The sequence below is a fragment of the Dendropsophus ebraccatus genome, chromosome 11 (assembly GCF_027789765.1).
Source record: "Dendropsophus ebraccatus isolate aDenEbr1 chromosome 11, aDenEbr1.pat, whole genome shotgun sequence".
NCBI classification, from domain to species: Eukaryota; Metazoa; Chordata; class Amphibia; order Anura; family Hylidae; genus Dendropsophus; species Dendropsophus ebraccatus.
In genome coordinates, this window is record NC_091464.1 from 91,932,016 (window position 1) to 91,947,614 (window position 15,599).

At 45.8% G+C, this 15,599-nt stretch overlaps 1 protein-coding gene across 5 annotated transcripts in view; it reads right to left on the reverse strand.

Annotated features, from left to right (window-relative positions):
- LSAMP (limbic system associated membrane protein) overlaps nucleotides 1-15,599 on the reverse strand; it is a 538,214-nt gene that overhangs the window by 276,050 nt on the left and 246,565 nt on the right. Inside the window, exon 1 of one of the 5 annotated variants that reach the window (XM_069946379.1) lies at nucleotides 173-217. The exons of the other annotated variants lie outside the window; for them this stretch is intronic. Within the exon in view, the coding sequence (XP_069802480.1) occupies nucleotides 173-210 (38 nt within the window). The 5' untranslated portion in view covers nucleotides 211-217. Of the gene's footprint in view, nucleotides 1-172; nucleotides 218-15,599 lie in introns of those variants that run through there. 5 annotated transcript variants of the gene reach the window in all.

Consider the following 15,599-nt stretch of genomic DNA (forward strand, 5'->3'; position numbering starts at 1 on the left):
CACAGCTCGCATAGTAACCTATCACAGGTCCCATAGAAACCAGTCCCAGCTCCCATAGCAACCATTCACAGCTCTCATAGCAACCAATCAAAGGTCCAATAGCAACCAGTCACAGCTCCCATAGCAACCAATCACAGCTTACATAGCAACCAATTACAGTTCCCATAGCTACCTATCACAGCTCCCACAGCAACCAGTCACAGCTCCCATAGCAACAAATCACAGATCCCATAGCAACCAATTACAAAACAGCTTTCAGTTTACCAGAGCAATGTGAGTAACGAAATCTGAGCCGTGATTGGTTGCTACGGAAGCTGTGCTAGGTTGCTATGGGCAACAAGAGAAAGATTAATATAGGACAGCGTCATAAATCTATCCTTGATCTGTATAAAACAATAAGGCAACATCTGCACAATAGCTGTAAAAGGCCCTAAAAACATCTCCACAAATGTGCAAATGTAGCCCTACTAAACCTAATGGGCGGACAGACAGAAGATAGATAGATAGATAGATAGATAGATAGATAGATAGATAGATCTGTTAAAATTTTGTGTGACAGCCTGGTGCTGACCCTCCTTATAATTGTGGATAAGAGCCTGTTGTACCCTCCTTATAATTGTGGATAAGAGCCTGTTGTACCTTCCTTATAATTGTGAATAAGAGCCTGTTGTACCCCCCTTATAAGTGTGAATAAGAGCCTGTTGTACCCTCCTTATGATTCAGGATAAGAGCCTGTTGTCCCCCCCCTTATAATTGTGGATAAGAGCCTGTTGTACCCCCCTTATAATTGTGAATAAGAGCCTGTTGTACCCTCCTTATAAGTGTGAATAAGAGCCTGTTGTACCCCCATTATAATTGTGGATAAGAGCCTGTTGTACCCCCATTATAATTGTGGATAAGAGCCTGTTGTACCCTCCTTACAATTGTGGATAAGAGCCTATTGTAGCCTCCTTATAATTGTGGATAAGAGCCTGTTGTACCCTCCTTATAAGTGTGAATAAGAGCCTGTTGTACCCCCATTATAATTGTGGATAAGAGCCTGTTGTACCCCCCTTATGAATGTGGATAAGAGCCTGTTGCACCCTCTTTATAATTGTGGATAAGAGCCTGTTGTACCCCCCTTATAATTGTGGATAAGAGCCTGTTGTACCCTCCTTATAATTGTGGATAAGAGCCTGTTGTACCCTCCTTATAATTGTGGATAAGAGCCTGTTGTACCCTCCTTATAATTCTGGATAAGAGCCTGTTGTACCCCCCTTGTGATTGTGGGTATGAGCCTATTGTGACCCTGTTAAAAATTGTGCAGTTAATCGGGTAAGGCGGGGGTGCCGTGAACAGTTATACGGTATAATTAGAGGTGACACTTTATATTAATGCCGTCTCCGCTGTGATAAACACGTCCGCACTCCACAATCACATACAATGGAGTAAAAAGCAGCCGATTACGTCCCTGGATGACACACTGTAAATGATACACTACGGCGGCAGCGTCTCACAGACCTTCTCGGCAGGACACACTTATGGCGGTGTAATGTGGACGTTCTCCTTTCATTGCTCCGATTACCCACCATTAATGAACAGCACATAATTATACTGTATGTCAACTGCACTGACTGAGAAATACAGGATAACATAATGATAGTGGGAGTAGTCTAGACAGGTGCTCCTGTCCTGACATACTGGAGGGGGTCTGGCTATTAATACTTCCCTCTGTGTACAATAATAATTTACTGAGTTACTTCGGTTCCATGGTGTTTCTCTTGGCTGATAATCTGCAACAGATTACAGTCATGTAAGATGCTGTGACATCACAACAGTATACAGACAAACGGCTACCGGCTGCTGTGACATCACAAGAGTATACCGATAAATGGCTACCAGCTGCCGTGACTTAACAAGAGGGCTCAGTCAAACTTATGAGAAATAAAGAGGAGGTGAGGGTCAGGTAAACTATTATGATACAACAAGTGAGTTTCAGCTGACATCACAAAGTAGTTTCCATCAGGTAAGCTATAGTGACATCACCTGTGAGTTTTACTCAGGAAAGCTACTGTAGGCTATATAAGTAGGCCGATGTGTGACATCACATGTGTAGGCCGGTGTGTGACATCACATGTATAAGCCGGTGTGTGATATCACATGTGTAGGCCGGTGTGCGGCATCACATGTGTAAGCCAGTGTGTGACATCACATATGTAGGCCGGTGTGTGACATCACATGTGTAGTCCTGTGTGTGACATCACATGTGTAGTCCTGTGTGTGACATTACATGTGTAGGCCGGTGTGTGATATCACATGTATAAGCCGGTGTGTGATATCACATGTGTAGGCCGGTGTGTGACATCACATGTGTAGTCCTGTGTGTGACATTACATGTGTAGGCTGGTGTGTGACATCACATGTGTAGTCCTGTGTGTGACATTACATGTGTAGGCTGGTGTGTGACATCACATGTGTAGTCCTGTGTGTGATATCACATGTGTAGGCCGGTGTGTGACATCACATGTGTAGTCCTGTGTGTGATATCACATGCGTAGGCCGGTGTGTGACATCACATGTGTAGTCCTGTGTGTGACATCACATGTGTAGTCCTGTGTGTGACATTACATGTGTAGTCCTGTGTGTGACATCACATGTGTAGGCTGGTGTGTGACATCACATGTGTAGTCCTGTGTGTGACATTACATGTGTAGTCCTGTGTGTGACATCACATGTGTAATCCTGTGTGTGTGACATCACCTGTGTAGTCCTGTGTGTGACATCAAATGTGTAGTCCTGTGTGTGACATCACGTATGAAGGCTGGTGTGTGACATCACATGTGTAGTCCTGTGTGTTACATCAAATGTGTAGTCCTGTGTGTGACATCACATGTGTAGGCCTGTGTGTGACATCACATGTGTAGGCCAGTGTGTGACATCACATGTGTAGGCCTGTGTGTGACATCACATGTGTAGGCCTGTGTGTGACATCACCTGTGTAGGCCAGTGTGTGACACCACATGTGTAGTCCTGTGTGTGACATCATGTGTAGGCCGGTGTGTGACATCATCTGTGTAGGGCAGTGTGTGACATCACATGTGCAGTCCTGTGTGTGACATCACATGTGTAGGCCAGTGTGTGACATCACATGTGTAGTCCTGTGTGTGACATCACGTGTAGGTCGGTGTGTGACATCACATGTGTAGGCCAGTGTGTGACATCACATGTGCAGTCCTGTGTGTGACATCATGTGTAGGCCGGTGTGTGACATCACACGTGTAGTCCTGTGTGTGACATCATGTGTAGGCCGGTGTGTGACATCACACGTGTAGGCCGGTGTGTGACATCATCTGTGTAGGGCAGTGTGTGACATCACATGTGCAGTCCTGTGTGTGACATCACATTTGTAGGCCAGTGTGTGACATCACATGTGTAGTCCTGTGTGTGACATCACATTTGTAGGCCGGTGTGTGACATCACACATGTATCTTGTGTGTGACATCATGTGTAGGCCGGTGTGTGACATCACACGTGTAGTCCTGTGTGTGACATCATGTGTAGGCCGGTGTGTGACATCACACGTGTAGGCCTGTGTGTGACATCACATGTGTAGGCCGGTGTGTGACATCACACGTGTAGGCCGGTGTGTGACATCATCTGTGTAGGGCAGTGTGTGACATCACATGTGTAGTCCTGTGTGTGACATCACATGAGTAGGCTGGTGTGTGACATCACATGTGTAGGCCAGTGTGTGACATCACATGTGCAGTCCTGTGTGTGACATCACAGGTGTAGGCCGGTGTGTGACATCATCTGTGTAGTACTGTGTGTGACATCACATGTGTAGTCCTGTTTGTGACATCACAGGTGTAGGCTGGTGTGTGACATCACAAGCGAGTTCCAATGTAAAACTCCATGACATCACATCCACGTTTTGATCAGATAACCTTTGACATCACAAAGTTGCAGTAAGAAAACATTACTAGTGAGTTTCATTATACAGAGTCTATGACCAGCCCCCCAGCATGACCCCCGGTTCTTATAGAAGGGGTCCCAGTGACGTCTACTCCTGAGAAACAGCAGAACCTGAGCAGCCAGCACCCCATCACCCCAGTGTCCTCACAGATACGGCACCCGTAGGAAGAAGAATGGGGACGACCATCATCCAGCCACCTATTTTCCTGAACCCGAATCTTCCTCAGGGGCGGTCCCCACCACCCCTCCTCCTCTGCCCAGCACTGGGAATCTATTATATTCTGAACTTTATAAGGCTTCTATATTTTATAAGTAAACAACAACAACAAATCACTATGAAGAAAAATAAAAAATTCCAGATAATTTCCCATCATTAGGATGTGAAGGACACGGACAAGGTCGCGGCCTCCGCACGCATCTCCCCCCCCCCCCTTACACACACGGGTTGCACTTTTCACCTCACAATAACAAATAAATGAGTTAAAGACAGAAGGCGACTTGTTCCTTGATAGGAGAGAAGCTTGTTACTTTAATTACTATGGCGGATTGCGAGCGCCTGCCCTGGAACAGACAAGACATTGACAGATCGCCCAGGAGGAAACCATAAATCACCGTCTCCCCACATCACAGGCTGCCTGGCTTTTTTCCTGCCTGCTCCACTTGTTCCCTTTTTTCTGGTGTTGTTCTTCTTGGATGGGGCCATTGTCTGGATTAATTTCTCGCTGTTTTGTTCTTGTAATATTTTATGTTGAGTCTATCTGATGTTCTCGCTGCCTTTCCATCACTTGCGCTCGTCTTGTTAATTCTGAAGAAAGTGAAGCCGCATCCGGGCGCCTTCTATAGATAATATCCGCATCAATATTTCTGCTACTCAAGCGGAGCAGCCGCGCCGCCAGAAAAATAATTGTTATCTTTTCAGTAAACTCAGCAGCGGAAAAATGCGGAAAAAAGGGAAATGTTAAGTATTATAAAGGCGGGGGGAGGGGGGGGGGAGTCATATAAACTCCAGAGAACGGAAAATCTAACCAGGGCAGGATGGAGGGCGGTGGGGGTAATACACACAGTGATGTCACAGTACAGGGATAATACACACAGTGATGTCACAGTACAGGGATAATACACACAGTGATGTCACAGTACAGGGATAATACACACAGTGATGTCACAGTACAGGGCTAATACACACAGTCATGTCACAGGACAGGGATAATACACAGTGATGTCACAGTACAGGGATACTACACAGTGATGTCACAGTACAGGGATAATACACACAGTGATGTCACAGTACAGGGATACTACACACAGTGATGTTACAGTACAGGGATAATACACAGTGATGTCACAGTACAGGGATAATACACAGTGATGTCACAGTACAGGGATAATACACACAGTGATGTCACAGTACAGGGGGGTAATACACACAGTGATGTCACAGTACAGGGATAATACACACAGTGATGTCACAGCACAGGGATAATATACACAGTGATGTCACAGTACAGGGATAATACACAGTGATGTCACAGTACAGGGATAATACACACAGTGATGTCACAGTACAGGGATAATACACACAGTGATGTCACAGTACAGGGATAATACACAGTGATGTCACAGTACAGGGATAATACACACAGTGATGTCACAGTACAGGGATAATACACACAGTGATGTCACAGTACAGGGATAATACACAGTGATGTCACAGTACAGGGATAATACACACAGTGATGTCACAGTACAGGGATAATACACACAGTGATGTCACAGTACAGGGATAATACACACAGTGATGTCACAGTACAGGGATATTACACACAGTGATGTCACAGTACAGGGATATTACACAGTGATGTCACAGTACAGGGATAATACACAGTGATGTCACAGTACAGGGATAATACACACAGTGATGTCACAGTACAGGGATACTACACAGTGATGTCACAGTACAGGGATAATACACACAGTGATGTCACAGTACAGGGATAATACACAGTGATGTCACAGCACAGGGATAATACACACAGTGATGTCACAGTACAGGGATAATACACAGTGATGTCACAGTACAGGGATAATACACAGTGATGTCACAGTACAGGGATAATACACACAGTGATGTCACAGTACAGGGATAATACACACAGTGATATCACAGTACAGGGATAATACACACAGTGATGTCACAGTACAGGGATGTTACACAGTGATGTCACAGTACACGTATAATACACAGTGATGTCACAGTACAGGGATATTACACAGTGATGTCACAGTACACATATAATACACAGTGATGTCACAGTACAGGGATAATACACACAGTGATGTCACAGTACAGGGATAATACACACAGTGATGTCACAGTACAGGGATAATACACAGTGATGTCACAGCACAGGGAAAATACACACAGTGATGTCACAGTACAGGGATAATACACAGTGATGTCACAGTACAGGGATAATACACAGTGATGTCACAGTACAGGGATAATACACACAGTGATGTCACAGTACAGGGATAATACACACAGTGATGTCACAGTACAGGGATAATACACACAGTGATGTCACAGTACAGGGATGTTACACAGTGATGTCACAGTACACGTATAATACACAGTGATGTCACAGTACAGGGGTATTACACAGTGATGTCACAGTACAGGGATAATACACACAGTGATGTCACAGTACAGGGATAATACACAGTGATGTCACAGCACAGGGATATTACACAGTGATGTCACAGTACACGTATAATACACAGTGATGTCACAGTACAGGGATAATACACACAGTGATGTCACAGTACAGGGATAATACACACAGTGATGTCACAGTACAGGGATAATACACAGTGATGTCACAGCACAGGGATAATACACACAGTGATGTCACAGTACAGGGATAATACACACAGTGATGTCACAGTACAGGGATAATACACACAGTGATGTCACAGTACAGGGATAATACACACAGTGATGTCACAGTACAGGGATAATACACACAGTGATGTCACAGTACAGGGATAATACACAGTGATGTCACAGTACAGGGATAATACACACAGTGATGTCACAGTACAGGGGTAATACACACAGTGATGTCACAATACAGGGATAATACACAGTGATGTCACAGTACAGGGATAATACAGTGATGTCACAGTACAGGGATAATACACACAGTGATGTCACAGTACAGGGATAATACACACAGTGATGTCACAGTACAGGGATAATACAGACAGTGATGTCACAGTACAGGGATAATACACAGTGATGTCACAGTACAGGTATAATACACACAGTGATGTCACAATACAGGGATAATACACAGTGATGTCACAGTACAGGGATAATACACACAGTGATGTCACAGTACAGGGATACTACACACAGTGATGTCGCAGTACAGGGATAATACACAGTGATGTCACAGTACAGGGATAATACACACAGTGATGTCACAGTACAGGGATAATACACACAGTGATGTCACAGTACAGGGATAATACACAGTGATGTCACAGCACAGGGATAATACACACAGTGATGTCACAGTACAGGGATAATACACAGTGATGTCACAGCACAGGGATAATACACACAGTGATGTCACAGTACAGGGATAATACACAGTGATGTCACAGTACAGGGATAATACACACAGTGATGTCACAGCAAAGGGGTTATAATACACACAGTGCTGCTATCGCCTGGGCTGGAGATAGCACAGGGCTTACCTTGAGTGCTGAGGACCACAGTGCCTCTAGAGGCAGAAGAGCTTGGCTTTCTAATGTTTTAACCCCCCCCCCCCCCTCCAAATGTAGTGTAGGGTGAGCGCTGAGGATCGGAAGAGAGAGAAAGAGCAGGACCTGCCAGCGTCCTGCAGAAAGGGGGATGAAGGGCCTGATCACATGACCCGCAGGTCCTCAATTCTACTATGTGGAGATCAGCCCCATATTGAGGAAGAGAGAAAAGACAGAGCTGTAAGTGCAGTGTGTGTGTGTGTGTGTGTGTGTGTGTGTGTCGGTCAGTAATGTGTGTTTGTGTATGTTATTGGTGTCTTAAGTGATTGTGCATAGTGTGTGGATGATGGTGCATAGTGAATGGATGGATGAGGGGCCCGCTGAGGCTCTTTCGCCCAAGGGCCCGCAAAAACCTGGAGCCGGCCCTGGTCACAGAACATAAATACTGCACACAGTGATGTTACATCATAGGAGAAGCATACATTTGTTACATTTGTTACATTGGGGCCACGTTCGGTTTCCAATCATCACTACCTACAACCCCCCAGTTGTTGGCCCCCCTATATTACCCAGACGGTTCCATCCATACCACTGACTCAATAAAGAGGTGTCCTGACATAGATTGGATCACCAGCAGATGACTCCTATTTTCTGAGACGCCCCAAAGTGAGCGCTGTCCACAACCCATGAGTGGGGCCCAAACCACCACAGCCTCTGCGCTCTCTATAGAGAGACACAAGCTCTTTCTTTTGGATTCTGGTCAGAGTTATTGCGGTGTGTTCCCCTTTAAGAAGTTCGTTGTTTTTCAGATCTATTCCTATAACGTTGCCCGTTTTCTTTGTGAGGTTGCGGTCTCCTGTAGGAAATGTTGCTGCAAGTTTGCAGCCGGTGGGGCGGGAATTCTCCGAGTCGGCAATTAGTATTAAACAGCGGCGAATGTAACAACCAGAGCCGTCAGTTCTGCCATTCACAATGGTTTCCATGGAGACCGTAAAACCTTTGAAACATTGTAACTTTATGGATGAGGGACCCCCTGCCCCATGTGAGACGCCCCTTCACCTTAATGACTGCGCCACCCGCTGAGCGCGCAGCCGAGCCCACTCTCTGGGGGAACATTCAGGTTTGTGGTGGATCCACCCTGTGCGCTTTACAAATCACAGAGCGGTGGGCGACCGGGGTCACCTGCTGAATATTTATACCGCAAGATTACAGCCGCCATCTACTACTTCTTCAGGGGCTGGCGGAAAACTGACAGCTCAACGTGGAAAGAGCAGAAATGGGGGATTCTAGAACAATATGGCAGGAAAGACTGAACAACATGGCGGGAAAGACTACACAACATGATGGAAAAGACTGCACAACATGGCGGGAAAGACTGCACAACATGGCGGGAAAGACTGCACAACATGGCGGGAAAGACTGCACAACATGGCGGGAAAGACTGCACAACATGGCGGGAAAGACTGCACAACATGGCAGAAAAAGACTGCACAACATGGCGGAAAAGACTGCACAACATGGCAGAAAAGACTGCACAACATGGCGGAAAAGACTGCACAACATGGCAGAAAAAGACTGCACAACATGGTGGAAAAGACTGCACAACATGTCAGAATAGATTGCACAACATGGCGGTAAAGACTGCACAACATGGCGGGAAAGACTGCACAACTTGGCGGGAAAGACTGCACAACATGGCGGAAAAGACTGCACAACATGGCGGAAAAGACCGCACAACATAGCAGAAAAAGACTGCACAACATGGCGGAAAAGACTGCACAACATGGCGGAAAAGACTGCACAACATGGCAGAAAAAGACTGCACCACATGGTGGAAAAGACTGCACAACATGTCAGAATAGATTGCACAACATGGCGGTAAAGACTGCACAACATGGCAGAAAAAGACTGCATAACATGGCAGAAAAAGACTGCACAACATGGTGGAAAAGACTGCACAACATGTCAGAATAGATTGCACAACATGGCCGAAAAGACTGCACAACAACTGTACCAAATCCTAGGCACCACAATAAATATATATATATATATATATATATATATATATATATATATATATACACATATATACACTTGTTGGCTGTAGTACTGGATGATCTCCACCACCCTGCATCCTGTATACTCTGGGTTTGCCCCCCATCCTCGTCCTATATAGCAGACGGCAGAGTTTCGGGTTTGTCCGGCAGAATAAACACTATATGACACGGATTTGGTGGCACAGGCTGAATTTAGCCTGATTTGCATATTCATGAGCTCATTAGGGGCATGTGTACTTAGCGATAGAAGAGCAGAGTTGTAATGCGTAATGACACTTGTGCGGCGGGCTCGGCATTAACTAATGGGACCAGACGGAGCCGTGAGGGACGCGCTCTCATCATGGTGTAATGGGGCAGCAGTTAGATCCCTTAAAGAGAAAACTTCATAAATGAATCAGTCAAATGAAAATGTTCTGAGTTAGAAAGCCGCTCGCCGTTCTCGGGAATGTGGCCGCGACGAGAGCAAAAACGCTACATCCGAGGAGCGAGCAAGTAAATGATAGAGACTGTGCCCAGCTAAGAGGCAATGGAAGGCCTCCAACTGCTCCTGACAACCATACACTGACAACTCCACCCACAGCATTCTGGGCTGGGCTGTTACAATGTGTCGGTGCAGACAGGAATACAGGGTTTTCATGGATTAACCCCTTCAAATTTCCATCTTAAGACTTGGGGCGTAGATATAGAGGGGGGAGGGGGGGAAGCAGGTGAATTTAGGCTCATTTTAAGGCTGACAGAAATCACAACCCCTAAATCCTTCTCTTCTAAAGTCTTTGCCAAAATAAAACTGCCAATATTACAGTGAATTTAAATATGAAACAAATAACAAATAAATAAATATAAAAATGAAACAAATTGAATTTTAAAGAGGGGATTCATTTAAAGAGGTAGTCCACCTTAAACTAACTTCCACAGCTGTGGGCACGTGACGCGTGGCTGTATTCGAGCTGCCGAAAAGAGTCAAGTACTCTACTCATATATTCATAACAAAGGAGCCGGGGGCTGATCTGGAGATGGTGAGGTGGGTACGGGGTTGGACCCCTATGCAATCTAATTCTTGTCCCCTATCCTGTGGATAGGAGAAAAGTTAGTTTAAGGTGGACTATCTCTTTAAGCCAAATTTTTTGTACAGGTAAAGGGACTCCTATCAAAGAGGAGCAGGGACACCTGTCATGTCATGAGGTCACATGATCACTGCTGAAAATTCCAGGATAGTTCATCTGACAGTCTGGAGCATGCGGACAATGATTATCCACACAGGAACAGATAGAGGGGCTACGATGTTGCATACATTACGGCATAATGCTTAGCATGTACATGATCAGGGATTATTATCATTAACAGGAGTCCCTGCACCTGTATGTACTTTTTGTAGGGTTCCATGGAAAGTATATAGTATATAGAAGAAGGGATTCCCGGCAATGGTCCCTCCTCCTGTACACAAGCCCAGAAGTAAGCGGCAATGTTATTTGCCCCACCACTTACATTCATTAATAAATTTGCCAAATTGGTCACTCTGCACCTTGTCTAGAAAGAGTCTGAACTGGTCATTGAATCCAAATCGAATCGTTTGTTGATTTGGAAATAATCATTGAAAAATAAATTCTGGGAGATTGACTGATCTCAAGTAAACCATACTGATTCTCCAATGACAAATGAGATAACTGAGAGTTTCGAGACTATTCATGTGTATTCCCAGACTATTCATGGTGTTCCCGGACTATTGATGGTGTTCCCAGACTATTCATGGTGTTCCCGGACTATTCAGGGGGTGTTCCCGGACTATTTAGGGGTGTTCCCAGGCTATTCAGGGGTGTTCCCGGACTATTCAGGGGGTGTTCCCAGACTATTCAGGGGGTGTTCCCAGACTATTTAGGGGGTGTTCCCAGACTATTCAGGGGGTGTTCCCGGACTATTCAGGGGGTGTTCCCGGACTATTCAGGAGTGTTCCCGGACTATTCAGGGGGTGTTCCCGGACTATTCAGGAGTGTTCCCAGACTATTCAGGGGGTGTTCCCGGACTATTCAGGGGTGTTCCCAGGCTATTCAGGGGTGTTCCTGGACTATTCAGGGGGTGTTCCCAGACTATTCAGGGGGTGTTCCCAGACTATTCAGGGGGTGTTCCCGGACTATTCAGGGGGTGTTCCCAGACTATTCAGGGGGTGTTCCCAGACTATTCAGGGGGTGTTCCCGGACTATTCAGGAGTGTTCCCAGACTATTCAGGAGTGTTCCCAGACTATTCAGGGGGTGTTTCCAGACTATTCAGGGGGTGTTTCCAGACTATTCAGGGGGTGTATCCGGACTATTCAGGGGGTGTATCCGGACTATTCAGGAGTGTTCCCGGACTATTCAGGGGGTGTTTCCAGACTATTCAGGGGGTGTTTCCAGACTATTCAGGGGGTGTATCCGGACTATTCAGGAGTGTTCCCGGACTATTCAGGAGTGTTTCCAGACTATTCAGGGAGTTCCCAGGATATTCAGGATTGTTCCCAGACTATTCAGGGGTGTTCTCAGTTTATTCAGGGGTGTTCCTACACTATTCAGGGGCGTTCTCAGGCTATTAAGGTGTGTTCCCAGGTGGTCTTGACAGTGGGTCTAAATTTTCCAATTTTGGTATTTAAAGTGGAACTTTGCTGCTTAGACTGGAACAAGGCCTCCATCATGACATGTCCAGCTGTTGCAAACCTACAATTCTTACTACTAGAGCTAAAGCTGTGGCTGTCCAGGCATGATGGGAATGATAGTTTTGCCACAGCTGGAGGCTGGACCCCTAGGGTCTAGACATAGCTTCACTTTATGAGTAATATATTAGATAAGTGTACCCTAAATAACCCTATAAGTGCATATCTCTTAAAGGTGTACACACACCATTTGTTGACCAAGTTGGACAACCTTGACATCCAGTGATTCGGCTGATACATCCATGTTCCTCCCTTAGGGCATCGTCTACAATTTGATATATTCTTTCCAGTCTATTAATTCTCAAGAGACTTCAAGTGCTACCATGGTACATGAGATATAACATACAAGGTGACTGTCAGTAAATGTATATTACAACATGGCCGTGTCTCCAGATATTCAGGGGGATGGGACAATTATCCGGCTGCTGACAAAATCCTCGGAAGAAGGTCAGAAGACAAAGGAGGACGAGGAGAAGATAACATGACAGGAGATGATAGGAGGTACAAGTGCTGACAGCTCGGCTCTATCATTACGCCTGTCTCCTATCTGACCCTATTCTGTATATAGGACAACCTTGTAGCTACAGCAGGTGGCTCCAGCCCCCAGCCATCTGAAACGGATGTTTAATCTGGCGCCTGCTGCGCTGACATTAGTATGAGCCAGAACCGGTGCGGGAAAGAAGAACATGAATTATGAGCATAAATGGCTGCGAGCACCTTTTACCATCAGGTAGCTTCATTGTTTTATACAGAGAACTGAATCCCCAGCAGATGTAGAATCCCAGTCTGCCCGCTGCTGCCACTAGGGGAGCTCATGAGATTACTGTATTATTATTGAGTGTAATATACACACAGTATGCGGTAAGCTCCTCAGCTCCATCTAGTGGTGACTTTAGGCAAACAGGATGGTATCTTTTTACTATAAGCTCTCAGGGGATTTGAAGCTCTTTACTATATCCAGTCATTATAGTGAGAAGAGTGGTGTTCAGCTTTCTGGATACTGACCTTTATACCTCTGTGTCTACGTGTCAGTCTTCACTGTAGATTTATTTCTACAAAAAATGGGTTGATACGTGGAATTAATATGTAGTGCTGTGACTGTATATACCATTTCATTACTCTACCGCTAGGATTACTGATCGGGGGGATTTATCAAACTTGCACTGGCGCAGTCAGTCTATAGGGTCAGGCAGTGACTTACAGGGATGTCCAATAGGTGGCACTAGCTCTTTTCCAATCCTGTGTTCACTATGGGCTATCTTGTTTCCTCAAAAATAAAAATGTCTTATTTATATTATTTTTTGCTCCCATAGATGTCCTAGGTCTTATTTTCAGGGAATGTCTTATTTTTCTGTGAAGAAGAATTCACATGTCAAATGCACAGCAGGGACAGAGCGTATGGTATGGCGGCTTCCGGCCACCAGGGGGAGCTCACCACAGCAGACTCATACAGCACAGCAGGGACAGAGTGTACAGTATGGTGGCTTCCGGCCCCCGTGGGAGCTTACCACAGCACACACGTACAGCGCAGCAGGGACAGAGTGTACAGTATGGCAGGTTTTGGCTATCAGGGGAGCCCACGACGTGCTCACCACAGCACACGCGTACCCCGCACACCCCAGCACAGCACACCACGCCCACCAGCTCACCACAGCACACTTGTACAGCATATCAGGGACAGCGTACGGTATGGGGCGGCGGGCTAAAACAAATCACAGCTGCATGCCCTGGTGTTCTGTTTGGCGGGCATGCTTCCAAACAAAAACTGCAAGGTCTTACTTTCGGGAAAGACCTTATATTCAGCAAAACCTCGACTGAGTCTTAGGGGATGTCTTATTTTCATGAAACAATAGTTTTTGAATAGAATTCCAGAACTTCAGTGAATACTGACACACAGACAAAGCATTGGGAGGAGAGGCCCCGGAAAGCTGAGCGATCCCTTCCGCCGACACCGTCCCCTAAGCTGTGATAGAGAGCGGAGGAAGCCGCAATGTAGCAGCAGACCTGCCGGAATTACACTCGCATTACCTGTGCCTTCATATTCCCCAATGAGCAGCAGATAAAATGTAGCAGCGACAGATGGTTAAAGGCAGGGACAAGACACGAGAGCGAGATCAGTGGCGAGACGCAGCGCACATCAAATGCCACAAACATAAAGAGACAGATTAGAAATGCAAAGAGAAAATTTAAAAGCGACAGCGAGAGTGACACGCACACATGCTAAAGGGAACTTCAAAGATGTCCTTCTTGATGCTGCAAACGCAGGAGATCAGTGGCAGGGAGAGACGTGCACGGGCTGCACGAGGAGCCGAACAAGATCACAGGAGGAGGGGGGGATTTAAAGGGGCAGCTACTGCAGGCAGGGACAGGACTGACCCCTGTCTATCATCTATCACATCCAAAAGAATTTATATGTCAATGTTAATAAGGGAAAACAAAAAATAAAAGCGGCACAAAGTCTCAATAATCAGGCATTTTAAAGGGATCCTGGCACGAGCCGCCTCATGGGTCAGCATCATGTTACAGAGCAGAAGAAGTTGAGACATAAAGTATAGGAAAAGATTCACTATAATGTGTATTATATTGTTTTAAACCTCTGCTCATTCAGGACTTAGGAGTCCAGTGGGCGGACCTAATCAGTGATTGACACCTCCTACTGGACACCTGAGCACAGAATGGACAAATAATTCCAAATTCCAAATAATAGATAAAGTTATACAGAGTCTTTCCCCACTAAAATATAGATAAATTAGGGGCGGGCAATTAATCAAATCAACTCGATTAACCCTGGAGGATCCTATTAGTTTGATATATTTTGAAAATTATTTCAAACAAAAATACCACTCTCTGCCTGCAGGGGGAGCCGGCCAGCCGCAACCGCATAGCCGGAAGCAGCTCAGCAGCCATCTCCACAAAACTAACCTTCCCAGCCCCACCGACACCTAGGATCCAGGATGAGGGTCTGCACAGTGTACATGGAGGAGACTGACACAGTATATACGGACCCTGCACTGCCACATTATATACAGACACGGTACTGCCACATTATATACAGACACTGCACTGACACAGTATATACAAACACTGCCACACAGGGCCGGCGTCAGCACGTGGCGTACTCGGGCAAGTGCCGGGGCCC